The following is a 15,388-nucleotide window of genomic DNA, read 5'->3' as shown; positions in this document are numbered from 1 at the left end:
AATCATTCGAATATGTCAGATGAGAGATACTTAAGCATTTTAGTATGCCCAGATCAATCTTTAAACTTGATATCAGACTGAGTTTACTTTGTTTTTGGTTTTGTTTTGACTTGTTTAATTGATCTATTACTTATCACCAAAATTACGATGTATTCTTCATCAACACTTTTTAAAATCACATTTTATTTGAGTTCAGTACATCATTTTAGTTGAAATTAAAAGGAAGCTCCGAAATAGTATTGAAGAATATAATTGTGAAAGGAATTAAATTGGGGAAAATTATAAATTTAGTCATGTATTTTTGTCACACTGCGATTTTGGTCCTCTATGTTTTCACATTTCAGTTTTAGTCCTGCATGTTCTGATTTTTGGCAATTTCAGTCCTTTTTATTCGAAAATTCTTACGTGGCACTGTACACGTCAGCTCCACATCATCACTGAATTGATGCCACGTTAGCGCCACGTCGGAAAAAAGGACTAAAATTGCCAAAAAAAAAAATAAAAATAGCGGACTAAACTGAAATCTGAAAATATAAAGGACTGAAATCGCAAAGTGACAAATATACAGGACCAAAAATGCAATTTTCTCATTAAATTGTGATATAAATGATATTTATACTTTAAATTTTATGCCGACAGATTATCCGAATACCAATTAAGTGTAAACATCAAAAAAACTCATGACAGAAAAGATAATGTAGAAAATTTGTTTGATAAACAATTAAAATATCTCTTATATGTCATTGTGTGTACGTGACCTTTTTTCCCCTTACACAAAAAATACTAATATGTTACATCATAAAATAATGTAAAAGTACTGGTTTTAAATTTTTTTTTCCCTATCATTAAAAATGTGCAAAACAAAAGGGAAAATAACTTTTTCGATCTACTACATTGTTCTATTTTAGATTTTGGTCTCTTAATTAATTATTCGAAGTTTAATTTGGGACAGTAACTATGATTTTTTGACTCGTATGCATTCCTTACAACAATTGGTCATACGTTCAATTCCATACCAACGTCTTATTGTAAATTTGGAGGAAAATGTTTTCTTTCCACTAATTTGTCTATTTTTTTTATTTTGATTGATTAATTTTTCAAAGTTTAGTTTTAGTACACTAACTTTTAATTTTCAATGATTTTGATATAATTACTGATATATGTTCCAGTTTGACACGTCAGCATTTTTTAGTGTCATGTCATCATTTTCTGACGTCATATCAACATTTTTCGGTGTCACATTAGTAGATGGACAAAAATCATCGAAAATTAAAAGTCAATGTACCAAAACCAAACTTTGAAAAGTTAATAGACCAAAACCAAAAAATAGGCAAGTTAATTGACCAAAAAATAAAGAAAAAATACCAACTATATCATTTCAAATAAAATATCTTATTACTATTCTATTTGTATTTACGTATCTTTATCAAGGTCGTTGTCACGTTCATAATTATTATTGTTACTATATGAAATTGAAAACAATAAAATCACATTATGACCCCTTCATTTTGTCTTGGCACCATGCATGCACCCACCATGAAATATCTCCTCCCTTCCATCACCCTACTAATCTTCCTACACACAAATGCTAACTACGCAGATTATGATCAGCTGTACGACACGGGCATGGAACATCTCGTGGCGGGCACCCCTTACTACGTCGTCCCGGTCCGGAGCGACCAAGGCGGCGGCCTCTTTTCGTACGAAGCCAACGCGACATGTTACGCCGTACAACAGTCGATAGACGATTTACCGAGCCAAGCAGTGATCTTCAACCATCACAAATCCAAAGACGGAGACTGGCTCGCCGCGTCTAAGGACTTGAACATACGGTTCGAAGATCTTTACTGCGACTCTTCGTCGTCGAGCGTGCTTCGAGTGGCGGACTACGACGAGGCCACGGGGCAACACTTCGTGACGGTGGGCGGGGTCGAAGGGTACCCCGGGTGCGGGACTATTGTGAATTGGTTTCGGATCGAGAAAATCGTCGGGGAGTATTCTTACAAGCTTGTTTACTGCCCGTCGGTGTGCGACCTAGTTAATGTGACGTGCAGAGGCGTGGGGGTCTTCGGACGAGGCGCGTTGCCGCGGTTGGTTTTGTCTGATGATCATCGTGACCCTCTCTTAGTTCGGTTTCAGAAGGCACATCCATGCCGATACAACAAGTTCTGATGTTTATTTTATAGTGGACCTCACATATGTTGATAAATTTTTATTCGTAAATGCATTGTTAAAACAGCGGCTTTATAGGCCAAATTTTCCGTGTGTATGTATGTGTGGATGCAGCAATGTTTGTGGAATTTGGTAACTTATATAGATAAGGCGTTTGAACATGTGTGTATGTGTGTGTTTTGAATATACATATCTCCTTGCAAAATCAGCCATTTCTGATTTTTTTTTTTCCACGATCCATCTTGGGTGTACGTATACGTGGATGACATGTATTTATATATGTGAGATGCTTAAATTATCGCATCAATATTGCTGATGGGACTTGGGAGCTGGTTCGGCATAGACCTGGCCACGGGCCGGTTTCGGGTCGGAACCGCCGGGTCCGGGTTGGTATTTTACCAACTCTTAACCGGCCCGCCCTTGGCCGGTTCCGGTCCGGATTGGTAAACCGGCAGTTCCGGTCCGGGTCAGGGTCCGATTAACCGTCAGTTCCGGGTCCGGGTTGACTCTTGCTTTTTTTTAAAAAAAATTAAAATTTAAACTTTTTTTACAATTAAACTTTTAAAAACTCTATCAAATATTTCATTATCTCAATAAAAAATATATAAATTTATTAAATAAAAATATATACATTTAAACTTTTAATATCTTCTAATATTATATTTATTCAATAAAAAAATATATGACATTTCAACTTTCAACATTTTATATTAAAAACTATGTCTATCTCAATAAAAAAATATATTATATTTATTAAATAAAAAATATATTACATTTCTTATATTAAAAATTATATATATTTCAATAAAAAAATTTATTACATTTATTCAATAAAAAATATATTATATTTCAAATTTGAACATCTTATATTAAAAACTATACCTATCTCAATAAAAAATTTATTACATTTCAATTTAAACATCTTGTATACAAATTTTATTAGATTTAATTATTTTTAAATCACAATGTAATATCAAATGATCTATTGGCCTAGTGGCAAGAGTGATGTCTCAATATCAATTGATCTTGGTTCAAATCCAACATGTGTAGGTCTTAAATATATATTTAAAATTTTAACAAAATAATAAATATATTATTGAAAAATAGGCCGACCCGCCGGGTTGACCCTGGGCTACCCGCCGGTTCGGACCCGGGTCAGAACCGCTGGGTCGGCGGGTTTCAAAAGTAAAAACCGTGACCGGATCGTCCGGCCACGGTTCCGGGTCAAACCTATTGTCCCGGTTGACCACGGGCCGATTCCGAGTCAGGTCCGGGTTTGACCCGGCCCTTGGCCAGGTCTAGTTCGGCAAAGGACTTCACATTAAAACAACATCCGTTGATTGAATTATAAAATATAGAGAAAACTAAGATTTTGGTCATGTATGTTTGTCACTTTACAATTTCAATTTTATGTTTTCATATTTCAGTTTTAATCCTGCATCTTTGTATTTTTGGCAATTTCAGTCCTTTTTTTCTTCGAAAATGCTTACGTGTCACTATACACGTCATCTCCACATCAGCACTGCATCGGTGCTACATCAACGCCACATCAGAAAAAGGATAAAATTGTCAAAAAAAAAATAAAGATAGCGAACTAAAATTAAAATCCGAAAATATAGAGAACTGAAATTACTAAGTGACAAACATACGGGAACAAAAAAAATAATTTCCCCAAAATATAATCCATTTGAACAGGCGGATGACGAACCTATGATTTTTTTGATGAAATTATGCTTCTCTAACCACGATCAATAATATTATAAAGAGTATGGTTTTATAAAAATAAAAATAAAAATAACATTCTCGCGGATATATATTCGTGACTCATGAGATTGGTCAACCTGATACACATATAATATTTTTTATATAAAAAATAATATTTTTTTATAAATCAAAATAGGTGAAAGATCCTGCTGTCACCCTAAAATCTCAACCATAAAAGCCATTTTTTTATTACAAATCTGACATCGCTAAAATCTGTTAATTATGCTTGTCATACTTAAAACCCAAAATCTCAATCAAATTAAAGTACCTTTATTTTGTCAAAACTAGAGCCTTCCATTTGGGTTAGGATCGTCGGGTTGGCCCGGCCGCCATATAATTTAAGTGGATTCGGTTGAAATTTTTCAACCCAACAAAAGGTGGGCTTAGATGAGCCAACCCGTCAAAGCCCGCGACCCGCGCTAGTTGGCCCGCGGGCCTGGAGAATTAGTATTTTATTTTTATTTTTATTTTTATTGTGATATATGTATTTTTTTAATAAAAGTTGTGATTTTTTTGTATTAATTACTTTATATAAAATTTACACACATGAAATCAATAATTAAAATTATTATTAATATATTTCTATTAATATTTATTTATGAAATGATATTTATAACTAATTATAATATTTTTTATTTATTTTTATTTATCGTGAGCCAACCTGCGGGCCGGCCCGCCTAACCCGCAACCCACCTTGGGTTGGTTGGGTTGAGAATTTTCAGCCCGCCAGGATGGTGGGTCGGCCCGCAATCAACCCGCCAAAAGATGGGTTTTTGGTGGGCCGGCCTGCCCCGCCATGGCTTGGCTCGTTTGACAGCTCTAGTCAAAACCGACATCTCCTTATAAAATATTTTAATTTCACTTGTCTAAATTTTAAAAGGCAAAAACTCCTATGAGACGGTCTCAAGGATCATTTTTATGAAAAGGATCTCTTGTATGAGTTATCCATTAAAAAGTATTACAATTTATACTAAAAGTATTAATTATTATTATAAATATGGGTAGGGTTGATCCGTCTCATGGATGAGACCGTCTCACAAGAGTGTTACTCATTCTAAAATCTCAATAGAAATAGTCTATTCTCTTTTTTCAAAAATGACAACACCCAAAATCCACTAATTTAACTTGCCTAAATCATAAAATCACTCAATGAGACGGTCTCATTAAATTTTTGTTAACTATGACACCTGGACTTTGCTGAGTTCGGACGGTCCGAACTGGATTCGGACGGTCCGAACTGGTCCGCATGCTCCGAACTACTTCGGGTCTTCGGAACTCGTTTTGTTGTTTTTGGACTGTCAGAGACCCCCGAGACCTTTCCTACCATTTTTGGACGTTCCGGATCTGATTTTCCACTTATTTTTATCAAATAATGATTTCTTAAACATGTTTTGGCACTTTTAAAATTATATGTCATTTTCTAACATGTTTAAAATCACTTAATCTTGTAAAATAGAACCGAACTACTACAGCAGCATTCAACCTGAAAGAATCAAGGTGGAGATTGTTGAAGTATGCTTCTATCAGATTTAATGAGAATAGAAAAGAGATCAGATCAAAGAATACAGATCAGATGAATTCAGTGATCAAATGTGTTCATGGTCAGATCGAATACTAGGATCAGATCGAAGTGATGGTCAGATGAGTCTTCAGATGAGTTCATGCAGATCGATTGCTCGAGGACTGTGACTTGGTTATAAGTTAGATGAAGTGTCCGAGAAGATATAAGCTTGAAGGCAGATCAATGCAGATCAAAGTACAAGAGCAGATCAGACTGATGAATGAAGGCTTATCGGGTTGGACCATGTTGACTTTATAATTCGACCGTAAGTTGGTGTTGACCTAAAGCCCAAGATGAAAGTCGGTTTAATTTTCTATATAAGCAGATGGAAGCTGGCCGCAACAGACATAACAGAAAATCAAAATTTTTCAGAATATATTGAGTGAGAAGAATGAGAGATTTTGGAGGAGAAAACCAAAGCGAAGATTGTAACGGAAAGAATTCAAGTATAAAATCTTTAATTGAGTCTGTATCTAGCTTGAGAGTTTATCTTAGTTTATCTATGTAATAAGCTTTGTTCTTGAGCTTGGATTTGTTTGGTGATTAATAAAAGTGGTTGTGTTGCTCTCCCGTGGACGTAGACAAATTCCTTGTCGAACCACGTAAATACTTGCGTCGTTTATTTGTTTTCGCGTGAGTGTTGAGTTTGATCTGTGTGCGTTGGTTTTATCTGTTCGTTGGGATTGTGTTCATGTGTGTTCGTTTGTCTGGTAATTCTCGAAATATCAAATTCTTTTTTATTGATTCCTTACAGTGACACTAGGGCCATATGATAGTGTCGTCTGTGACACTAAAACAGGGAGGGAACTTATTTTCCTTCTTAAATAGACATCATCTGACACAAGTTTTATCAAATACGAAGCTTTTTCTCTTGTCATTCTCAAAATTACGAAGCTTTCATTCTCACATTTGCGAAGCTTTTGCAGAAATTTAGGAAGCTTTTCGTTCGGTTATATTGCAAAGTATTTATTCGGCTGTAGAATTCTTTTGGCCAACCTTTTCTCACCAAGTAAGTTTTTTGTTTTGCTATTTTTTAAAGAGGTTTTGTTGCAATTTTGTTTATAGATGTTGATTGCTAATTTTATTCAATTTTACACAAGTTTATGCAATTTTTTTAAAGACCTTATTTGTAAATTTACTTTAATGATTGTCATTATTATTTTTAGAATGTCAACAATAGAAGATCAGAGTGTGTTGTATTTGCATGTATCACATATTTTATCAGTAATTTCTTCGCAAATTGTTGATGATATTGTTCGAGCCAAACGATCGGACAATTTGATTTAGAAATTATATCTGGAGAATGGCTTGAATAGCCACATGAAATCATATTTAAACCATATGGGATTTTTTGGTGTTTTGCAATGTGGGTTTCGTGTTTATGATAATCATTTGATTACTGCTCTGGTTGAACGATGGCGACGTGAAACACGCACGTTTTATTTTAGATGCGGTGAGGCAACTATCACATTGCAGGATGTTTCAATTTTTTGGGGTTTACCTATTGATGGTGATTTTGTATCTGGTATAGATCTTTCACACAAAGTAGGAGAATAGCAACACATATGTCTCAATTTATTGGGATTTTTGCCATTAACATCGCATTTCAAAGGTGGTCACTTGTCGATGACCGCTTTATACGAACACTGCACCTCCACACATATTGAAGATAATAGTTCTGAGATAGATGTTGTAGAATATAGTCGTTGTGTAGCATTCATGATTATCGGATGAATAATGCTGCCAGATTATAAAGGAGGATTGGCTAAATTGATTTTTTGCAACTACTCCGGAATATTGATCGAATAAAATCTTACAGTTGGGGAGGTGTAGTCTTAGTGTTCCTATATCTTGAGTTGTGTAGTGCAACACGTATAGAAAAATTTATAATAACCGGGCCTCTACGTATTTTGCAGGTATAATTTATTATGATTAACTGAGACGACATTAATATTTTTTTAATTATTTTTTTAATAATGACAGGTATGGGCATGTAGCAGGATTAAATGTGTTAATCCTGATCGAACTGGCTTATCTCTCGTCGTGGTCTCGAATTCTGCTGATGAAATTATGTCATTTGCTCTCTATGGTGCACGGTAAAAAATTTATTGTCATAATTAAAACTCTAATTAATTTACTCGGAATTTTAATCATTTTTTTCATTGTAGGTGGAACAATGTTTTCAGTTATACTCATGCACCGACACACGCTCTTCAAATTATAAGAGACTGTTTTGATCGTAAGAATAATAATGAGGTATACTACTAAAATATTTAAATACTGCAAAAATGAAATTCTTTAAAAAAAATTAACAAAAATTTGCATTTTAATTTTCCAGTTTAACTGGATAATATACGACAGAAACGATCCCGATGTAAGAACAATAATGGATTCATACGATAATAATATTTGGCAATGTGTTTTTCCTTTAATCTGCTTTGAAATTGTGGAAATGCATCATCCGAGACTGGAGAGTGGAGAGGGGGAAAAGGGGAAATTGGGAAAAAAATATATTAAAATTTTAATATTATATTTTTCATTTTTAATAGTTAATATTAATATGTACATACGTGGACTTTTATTTTGGAGGATGAAATTAAAATTTAAAAACGTTATATCATAAAATTTAAAAATTACCAAGAATCTGCATTAACTAAAATAATATAGTCGAACTCTTTGTAAATGCTATAATCATCAGCACAAAAAAAGTACTTCATCATTTCTTTCAATTTTTTTAAATTTTCAAATATCATTTTGTAACGTTGCGTTAAACATTGAAAGAAAAAATGAACTGTACTCTGAAACTATTTGCGAAATATAACAAATAATGTGCTTGCAAATTCAAGCAATATTAAATTTTATATTTACCATCAACTTGTAACTTTTTGTGTTCAAATTGAGAGTTTTAAAATCATAAAAGAGTTACAGAAATTTTTTTTTTTGGTGATTTAGCATGAGATATGTTTTTTTAGTAAAACCCTTGTAAACTTTAAATTGTATCATATGAAATTTATATTTTTAATTTCATCTAAAATTATGAGAATAAAAAAATTATAGGAATAAAAGGAAGGGTCAGAAGAAGAGTACATAATAAATAATAAAAACAATAGTAAACAATAAATAAGAAAAAAATTTCCAACAAAAGGCAATAAGAAAAGGCAAATAAAAGGTTATTTTATGCTACACCGGGAGTGTTTCTCTCCCTATTTCAATATCATTAGATAATGTGGGTTTCTTATATTTTTATGAACAGTAACTTATGTATGAATGATCTAAAAACTAGCATTTGACCATATCATAGGAGAAAAAAGTATTACAAGTGTAGCCGTGTAGCAAGAATAATCCACAAATAAATAAGAGTAAGAGGAACCGAAGAAAGAATTGGAGAGTAAAAGGTAAAAAGAGGAAAAAACACAAAAACAAGAAAAATAAAATAAATAATAAATATGTTTCAAAAATAATGATAAATAAAACTGACACGTCACTTTTCAAAGTAGGAGGAATAAAGCTAGAGGGGTTTATTTCAACCTACCTATACAGGCATTCCATCGTTAGATCTACCTCAAGGCAGTGCCTGTATAGGTAGGATCTAACTTACCAGCTAGAGGAGGAGCATAGTCCCCATTTTCAGATACCCGAAAAAATCGGTCGGGTTCCATAATCAATGTAGAATTAACAATGTAACACTTATTTTTTCTCCTGGAGAAAAATTTGTTACGTCAAATACAAGACCTAGTCTCAAACATGGAACGTTGGTGCGAGATGAGTTGCGAACCATCGGCATGCATAGGTTGATTTCCCTAGTTAACCTTTACACTACTAGCATACGACATAATGTGGCGTGAAGGCACTAGTTTCTAACTTTTATGATTGAAAATGTGAAAACTAAAAAGTTTAAAAAATTAGGGGGAAAAAAGTTTCTAACCATCGGCACCGCTTTCGTTGTTATCTTTGATTTTTTCAAAAAAAAATTTACAATCTTGGCCCTTTTTCGACAACCCCAGCTATGTTGTGAAACATGCCAAAAAAGAATCAGAAAATATAGGACCAAAACTGAAATTTTAAAACATAGAATACCAAAATCAAAAAGTGACATGAAAGTGACAAAATTACATGATCAACATTGTAATTTTCCTAAAAATTAATAGACAAATACCATAGTCCCATAAATAAAGAATGCATCGTCGAGGGAGACCAAACCATCCACAATATCGGACTGGCATACAATGATAACTAGGTTTTAATCATTATAGAAATTGTTCTAAATGATAGAAAATGTGAATGACATAAAATTAAAGATAAAACAACTTGATCATCTATTTATAACCCAATGTTTGAGAGCGAAAGGAAGAAAATATCAAACAAAATGGTGAATCTATGTCACATATCATACATAAAAACAAATTTAGGTTGCACCAAAATGAAAACTGAACAAGGAATGGCTACCTATTTTCTTGTCCACAAGCAACCAATAATGCTTCAGAATTACTCCATTTTGTACAAAAATATCCTTTTTGTTTCTTCAGCTTCGTAATTCTGTATACCTGGAAATAATAGAACATTCAATCGACAAAAAGACTCCGGTGTTGAACAAACAACAAATCCACGATATATCACAAATGCAACACTTCTGAAACATGAAGAATCACATAAGGCAATTATATTGCACATGCATTTATGTATACATATTCACATCTTTGTAGTCATGCACGCTTGCATTGGTCCTCAAAGTAATAACCCTTGTTGCAATTACGGGTAACTGTGTATGATTCTACTAAGAGCTAGTAGTCATTGGCAGGATTCTAATAAACAGTAATGATTTGCTGACTTCAATTCACTTTTGGGAAAACAACCGTTTCAAATGCCAGTTCCGAGCCTCAATTCCTTACCACCAATGACAATGCCATCAATTCTACACCAGTTTCCCATGTGTTTAGTAAAGAAATAGTAAAAAGAAACGGAAAGGATGTTAATGCAATTTGTGGTCAACAGCATCCATTGAACAAAATCTTTACTTGTTTTCACAATGCACATCATCTGCAAATGCAAGCATAACTTTAAATTCCATCATTCAATATCCAGAAGACAGGATATCAAGGTACAGTGTCAACAATGCTGCTGAGGAAACAAGATATCATAATTTTAGAGTAACAAAATGGAAGAAACACAACTTTTTCTTTCCTCATTGCACTAATTCTTTAAATGCAGGAGCTCAGATAAATCTATGTGAGGTCGAAGCCTCCAAACAAAAGATAGCCTATTAAGATCTGATATTTAATACACGTTCTACCCATTCTGTCAAAAATAATATTTGTGTATGCTCTTGAATGTAAAGACCTCATAAGATAAAATTATGGCCAATTGCAATCAATTGTGTTAAATTGTCCTAGAAACTGCCAAACTACCCATTTCGACTCAAAATAGTTGAAAGACTAACAAACACAATTCGACAGTAATTATGTTCGAGAATCAACAATGAAGAAGAGAAATCACACTTGTGAAAGATCAGTAACCGGAACTCGTAGAAATAATGCAGAAAAATCTATTGACAAACGTAGACGATACAGAGAGGTACTAAAGCCTGAACCAAATGAATAGAAAAAAGTTCTGATTGACCTTGGATTATAGCAGTTAGAACATGGTGATTTTAATTGTCGAAGAACTAGCAGTATATATTGCGAACTCTATAATTTAACCATTTAAGCCAATAGTTCATCTAAATAAACAGTAAGCCCGGTTACCCATTAACAGAGAACTTAATAAAGTTTATTACAAATACGATGTTCAACATCAATGCCAAGCAATTTAAGGTGAGTAATCCTGTGAAGCACCACCATTATCAGGTAAATAGATGCCACTTAGGTTAATGGAGCCATGATAACACAGTATGGGAAAATTTTATTTGATTCAAGAATTTTTCAGTAGCCGAAGCTGGACCCTGAAATGAACCACGAGGAAGAAGGGTTTTGGCAAGATGTTGAAAATAAATTAATCACCTTCATGTTGCCATGTATGTCTTTGCCCAAACGCATTCAACTTCGAACAGTTTATCATTCAGAAAAGTAATATACAAATCAACATGACGATAGAGTCCCACCAGCACAAGCTATCAGAAGTATCTTTTAAATTGCACAAAAACTTTCAAAATAACCACTATTATTGTGGTACTTGGTCGTTCATCAGTATACACTTCCTAACTGGCAATTTATTCCACCACCAGACATTAGTCAACCACAAAAGTGAAACTTAAACAAGGAAACTTATTTGATTTGTTTCTTTAACATCAGATATGCCTCAAGATCAGAAATGTAAACTTTATAGCATTACTCACAACAATATCTACTGTTGTCTAATACTCTTACTTTAAACATACTCAAATTGTTTTCTTCTTTCTGTCTTTACTCTTGTTGATAGAAAAAATCGTCCAGTATAAGAATCTTTAAACCGCATATTCACAATGTACAACAAAACCCAAAACCAACGTTCTAAAACGCGGTAGGTGGTAGGCTGGAAGTCACCCACCGCCTAGCGCGCAGACGCTTTGGCAACATGCCTAGGCGGTTTTTTTTCTTTTTTAGCCTAAATATCTAATTCTTCTTGTTCATCCTAAAATTTCACCAACATTTATCTTTATCGAATACAAACTCAAAATTCACTGCATATTCCTTATCTTCACCCGATCGGACCGATCAGATATAAATTTATAGGCTAAAATATGTCAAATAATCTTTTTAAAAAAATTTAAATTAAAAATATATTATATATTAATCTAGGTGACCAGCTATCGCCTAGGTGGATTTTGAGTGGCGATTAGGGGCCAAGGCGGCTGATTAATGTGATAACACTCACAGGTATCAACGGTTTAAAATTAGGGAGGTGGACAATGTCCTACTGCCTAGGCTAGGCCTTTTAGAACAGTGCCCAAAACTAAGTAGCAACTTCTAAGCAACCAATGGTCCAACACTGGGCTAATGGGCTGCACCTGGTTACTTCTTTGCTCCAACAAGTTGACCCAACAAACTTGGAAAACAAAACTTTGCACATTTGTCTTAAAACATTCAAGCAATAATGCAATGCATTTATAACATTCAAGCAATAGTGCAATGCATTTATACAATAAAAACACGATAAAAACAGTAAATCACATCAACACAAAAGCAAATTGGAGGAAAAAATCCTAAACCACAACAGAAACATACTTCAGTCTAGGAAAAATCATAACAAAACAAAAAAAAAACCTAAACCACAACAGAAACATACTTCAGTCGAGGTCCTCCTCATTAGCCTGTCCTCTTCCCCCTCCACCTGAGTTGGGATTGGAAGCTCCGCTGTTACTATTGTTGGTGTTCCCTCCATCGCTGCTCCCAGCTCCTCCACCCCCACCATTGCTTGTCTCTGCTGGTGAACCAAATCCTCTAAAAAGCCATGGGAATGATATCCTAAACCTCCTTTCCACTGTCCTTGGTGTCTGTGGATTGGTGTTATCATCATCAAAAATGTTCTCCAGACTTCCACCACCAGACCCCAAACCTATATTACTACTGATATCACTGTTCCTTCTACCATTATCATTCAACTGCCCTGTTTTTCGGTTCTCATAATCTTGGTCATCAGTAGGCAACTCATATCGACAAACCGGACAAGAGTTATGTAGCTCAAGCCAAGGCACTATACAATCCTTGTGGTAAATATGTTTGCAAGGCATCTGTTTAGCCTCCTCATTCAACTCAAAACTATCTTTACAAACAGCACATTGAGATGAATCCGACACCAACATCTCCTCGTTAATTTTTATATCCGGCAATCCCTCCACAGCAGATTTCGAAGCAGGAGGTGTCCCATAACGATTTGGATCATTCTCCGCAAGCTGCTGTATCAATTGCTCCAAACCAGGCCCCATAAAATAATCCCCCAAATTCGTTGGAAGCCTAAAGTCGACCCCTCCACCACCTGGTCCACCTCCTCCAGGTGTTTCAAACACAAGCTGAATATTCGCCCCCCTCGCCTGTAAATTATTGATGTAGTTATTCAGAAAAGCATACGGATTAAACTCGTTGGGGGATCGGTCCCCGAAAAGAGAAGACAGGTCGTCAAACGTCTCTAATCCGCCTCGGCCGGAGGCAGAGGAGAAGATAAAGGGGAAAGGCGGGAAACCGTCGTCGAAAAAGCGGTTAGGGACAGCGTTATTAGGGTTTGATGGAGGAGCGGTGTCCGATTCCTCCAAAAACCCACCTTGGCAGATCGGGCAAACAAGATCCGCATCTGGAGACGGCGGGGGTGTGATGCTGACTTGCCGTTCGCATTGGTAGCAGAAATACAGCAGCGGAGCGGCGGCGGCGCCGATAGTTCCCGCCGAAGACATTATAATCCCGTGATTCTGCGAGTATCTAGATGAATCTACGCCCACCGATTGTGCACAGAGAGAGATGAATTTCGCGGATTGGGAAGATTTTGGGGAGACGAATTCGGGCGAAGGACAATTGAAGACCAAAGAAGACGTACAGTTCAGTGGTGGCGGTGATTGGGAAGCTATTGTGTTCGGTTGATTTCATTCTAGTTTTGTACAATTAGAACCAAAAACGTTGTTCCCTTTTTTCCCTCAAGTTATATAGTCGCACTTGCTACTAAATTTTAGTAAAGTCTCGAACGTGGTTAAAAAAATGTGGATTCAATGTTCCAATTTGGACGCCAATTATCTTAAAATCTGAGTACTTATCGATATACACGTGGTTTATACACGTTTTTTTAATGGACTTTATATTTATATTTTTATTTATATTTTTATTTTTGGGTATTTTGCTTTAAATTTGTTTAAACAGTTATTTTAAGATTATTTTAAGGGCAAATTATTTTAAAATCCCCAAACCCAAACATTTCTTTCTCTTAACTCCCTACACTCCAATTTTTTTGTTTCAACTCCCTAGTGGTCCCCAAATTTGTCTTAATAAAGTGTTTAGCATTTAATCCTTTGTACGTGGCGTTGTTTTACCTATCGAACTAGTTCAGGCTAAGTCGAACTATCGGTTACGCAAGGTTTCCAGCCGATATACTCTGGATTAGGGTCCAGCATGCTTCCGTAAGATGAATTAAATTCAAAAACCTCTTTGACCATAGTGTCGTCGGGTCATATCTGCCGAGTTTTACGAAGTGCTCCTCACACTCCAACCACGCAGTCGCAACAGATGGTTTCTGCACAAGCTCCTTCAATGACACCCAGCACAGCCTTAATTCGTTTTCTACCTTAAGGCGTATGGTATATGAATTTAATTATAAAATATGAGCATGAAAGAACAAGAGACTTTAGAAAAATTATTCAGACATAATATTATTACATAAATCAACTCCTTTGAAGAGGAGAAGACAACTTGTTTAGCTACTCATAGTAGCCTTGTTCTTGAAATACATAAACGAAAACTTATATCAATAGAAAGAGAAATATTACAACAATTTATTTGTAAGAAAACTGAAGGGAATGATCGATGTCTTCAGCTTCCTTGAACGCTTGTATTTATAGCTGAGGTTCCACTCGTTTCACCGAAAAACTTCAGGGAATCTTACAGCTGTTTGTCTTGTCCTTTTATGCAATTATTAATGGCATCTTTAGCTAGTGGATGAGTCACACGTTATTCACCTTGTCCTGTTATGCCATTATTGATGGCATCGTTTGTTGGTGGAGGAGTAACATGTCGTCCTTTTTCTTTTGGATTTATGCTCCTCACATGTCTTCTTTATTGTTGTCGGGGCATCTTCTGCTTTTGCAGTGGTCCCCTGAAAAAACGCATCTTTGGTGGTCCCTGTCCACCTTTGCTTGTCTCGGAAAAATCTTTTCGATCCGTTCGTAGTTTGAATATTTTTCCGAACTCTGGCTCCTTATGATCAGGACATTTTGGG

The 15,388-nt window shown here is 35.2% G+C and overlaps 2 protein-coding genes across 2 annotated transcripts; one reads left to right on the top strand and one right to left on the bottom strand.

Annotated features, from left to right (window-relative positions):
• Positions 1-1,536: 1,536 nt before the first annotated feature.
• On the top strand, positions 1,537-2,172 carry LOC140879012 (miraculin-like). The gene has a single exon (XM_073282642.1). The coding sequence runs from the start codon at positions 1,537-1,539 to the stop codon at positions 2,170-2,172; it is 636 nt and encodes a 211-aa protein (XP_073138743.1).
• A 7,542-nt stretch (positions 2,173-9,714) lies between these two features.
• On the bottom strand, positions 9,715-14,058 carry LOC140880973 (E3 ubiquitin-protein ligase RING1-like). Its single transcript, XM_073285896.1, has 2 exons — positions 12,758-14,058; positions 9,715-10,041 (listed from the first exon to the last, which is right to left on the bottom strand). The coding sequence occupies exon 1, from the start codon at positions 13,857-13,859 to the stop codon at positions 12,759-12,761; it is 1,101 nt and encodes a 366-aa protein (XP_073141997.1). The 5' UTR covers positions 13,860-14,058; the 3' UTR covers positions 9,715-10,041; position 12,758.
• Positions 14,059-15,388: the final 1,330 nt, after the last annotated feature.

This window comes from Henckelia pumila, chromosome 2, assembly GCF_033568475.1.
Source record: "Henckelia pumila isolate YLH828 chromosome 2, ASM3356847v2, whole genome shotgun sequence".
Classification (NCBI taxonomy): Eukaryota; Viridiplantae; Streptophyta; class Magnoliopsida; order Lamiales; family Gesneriaceae; genus Henckelia; species Henckelia pumila.
The sequence above is the reverse complement of the archived record's forward strand: the minus strand, read 5'-3'. Positions and strand labels throughout refer to the sequence as shown.

Excerpts from the sequence above, each read along its gene's own strand:
- LOC140880973 (XM_073285896.1), bottom strand. The coding sequence starts at position 13,859 with ATGTCTTCGGCGGGAACTATCGGCGCCGCCGCCGCTCCGCTGCTGTAT.
- LOC140879012 (XM_073282642.1), top strand. The coding sequence starts at position 1,537 with ATGAAATATCTCCTCCCTTCCATCACCCTACTAATCTTCCTACACACA.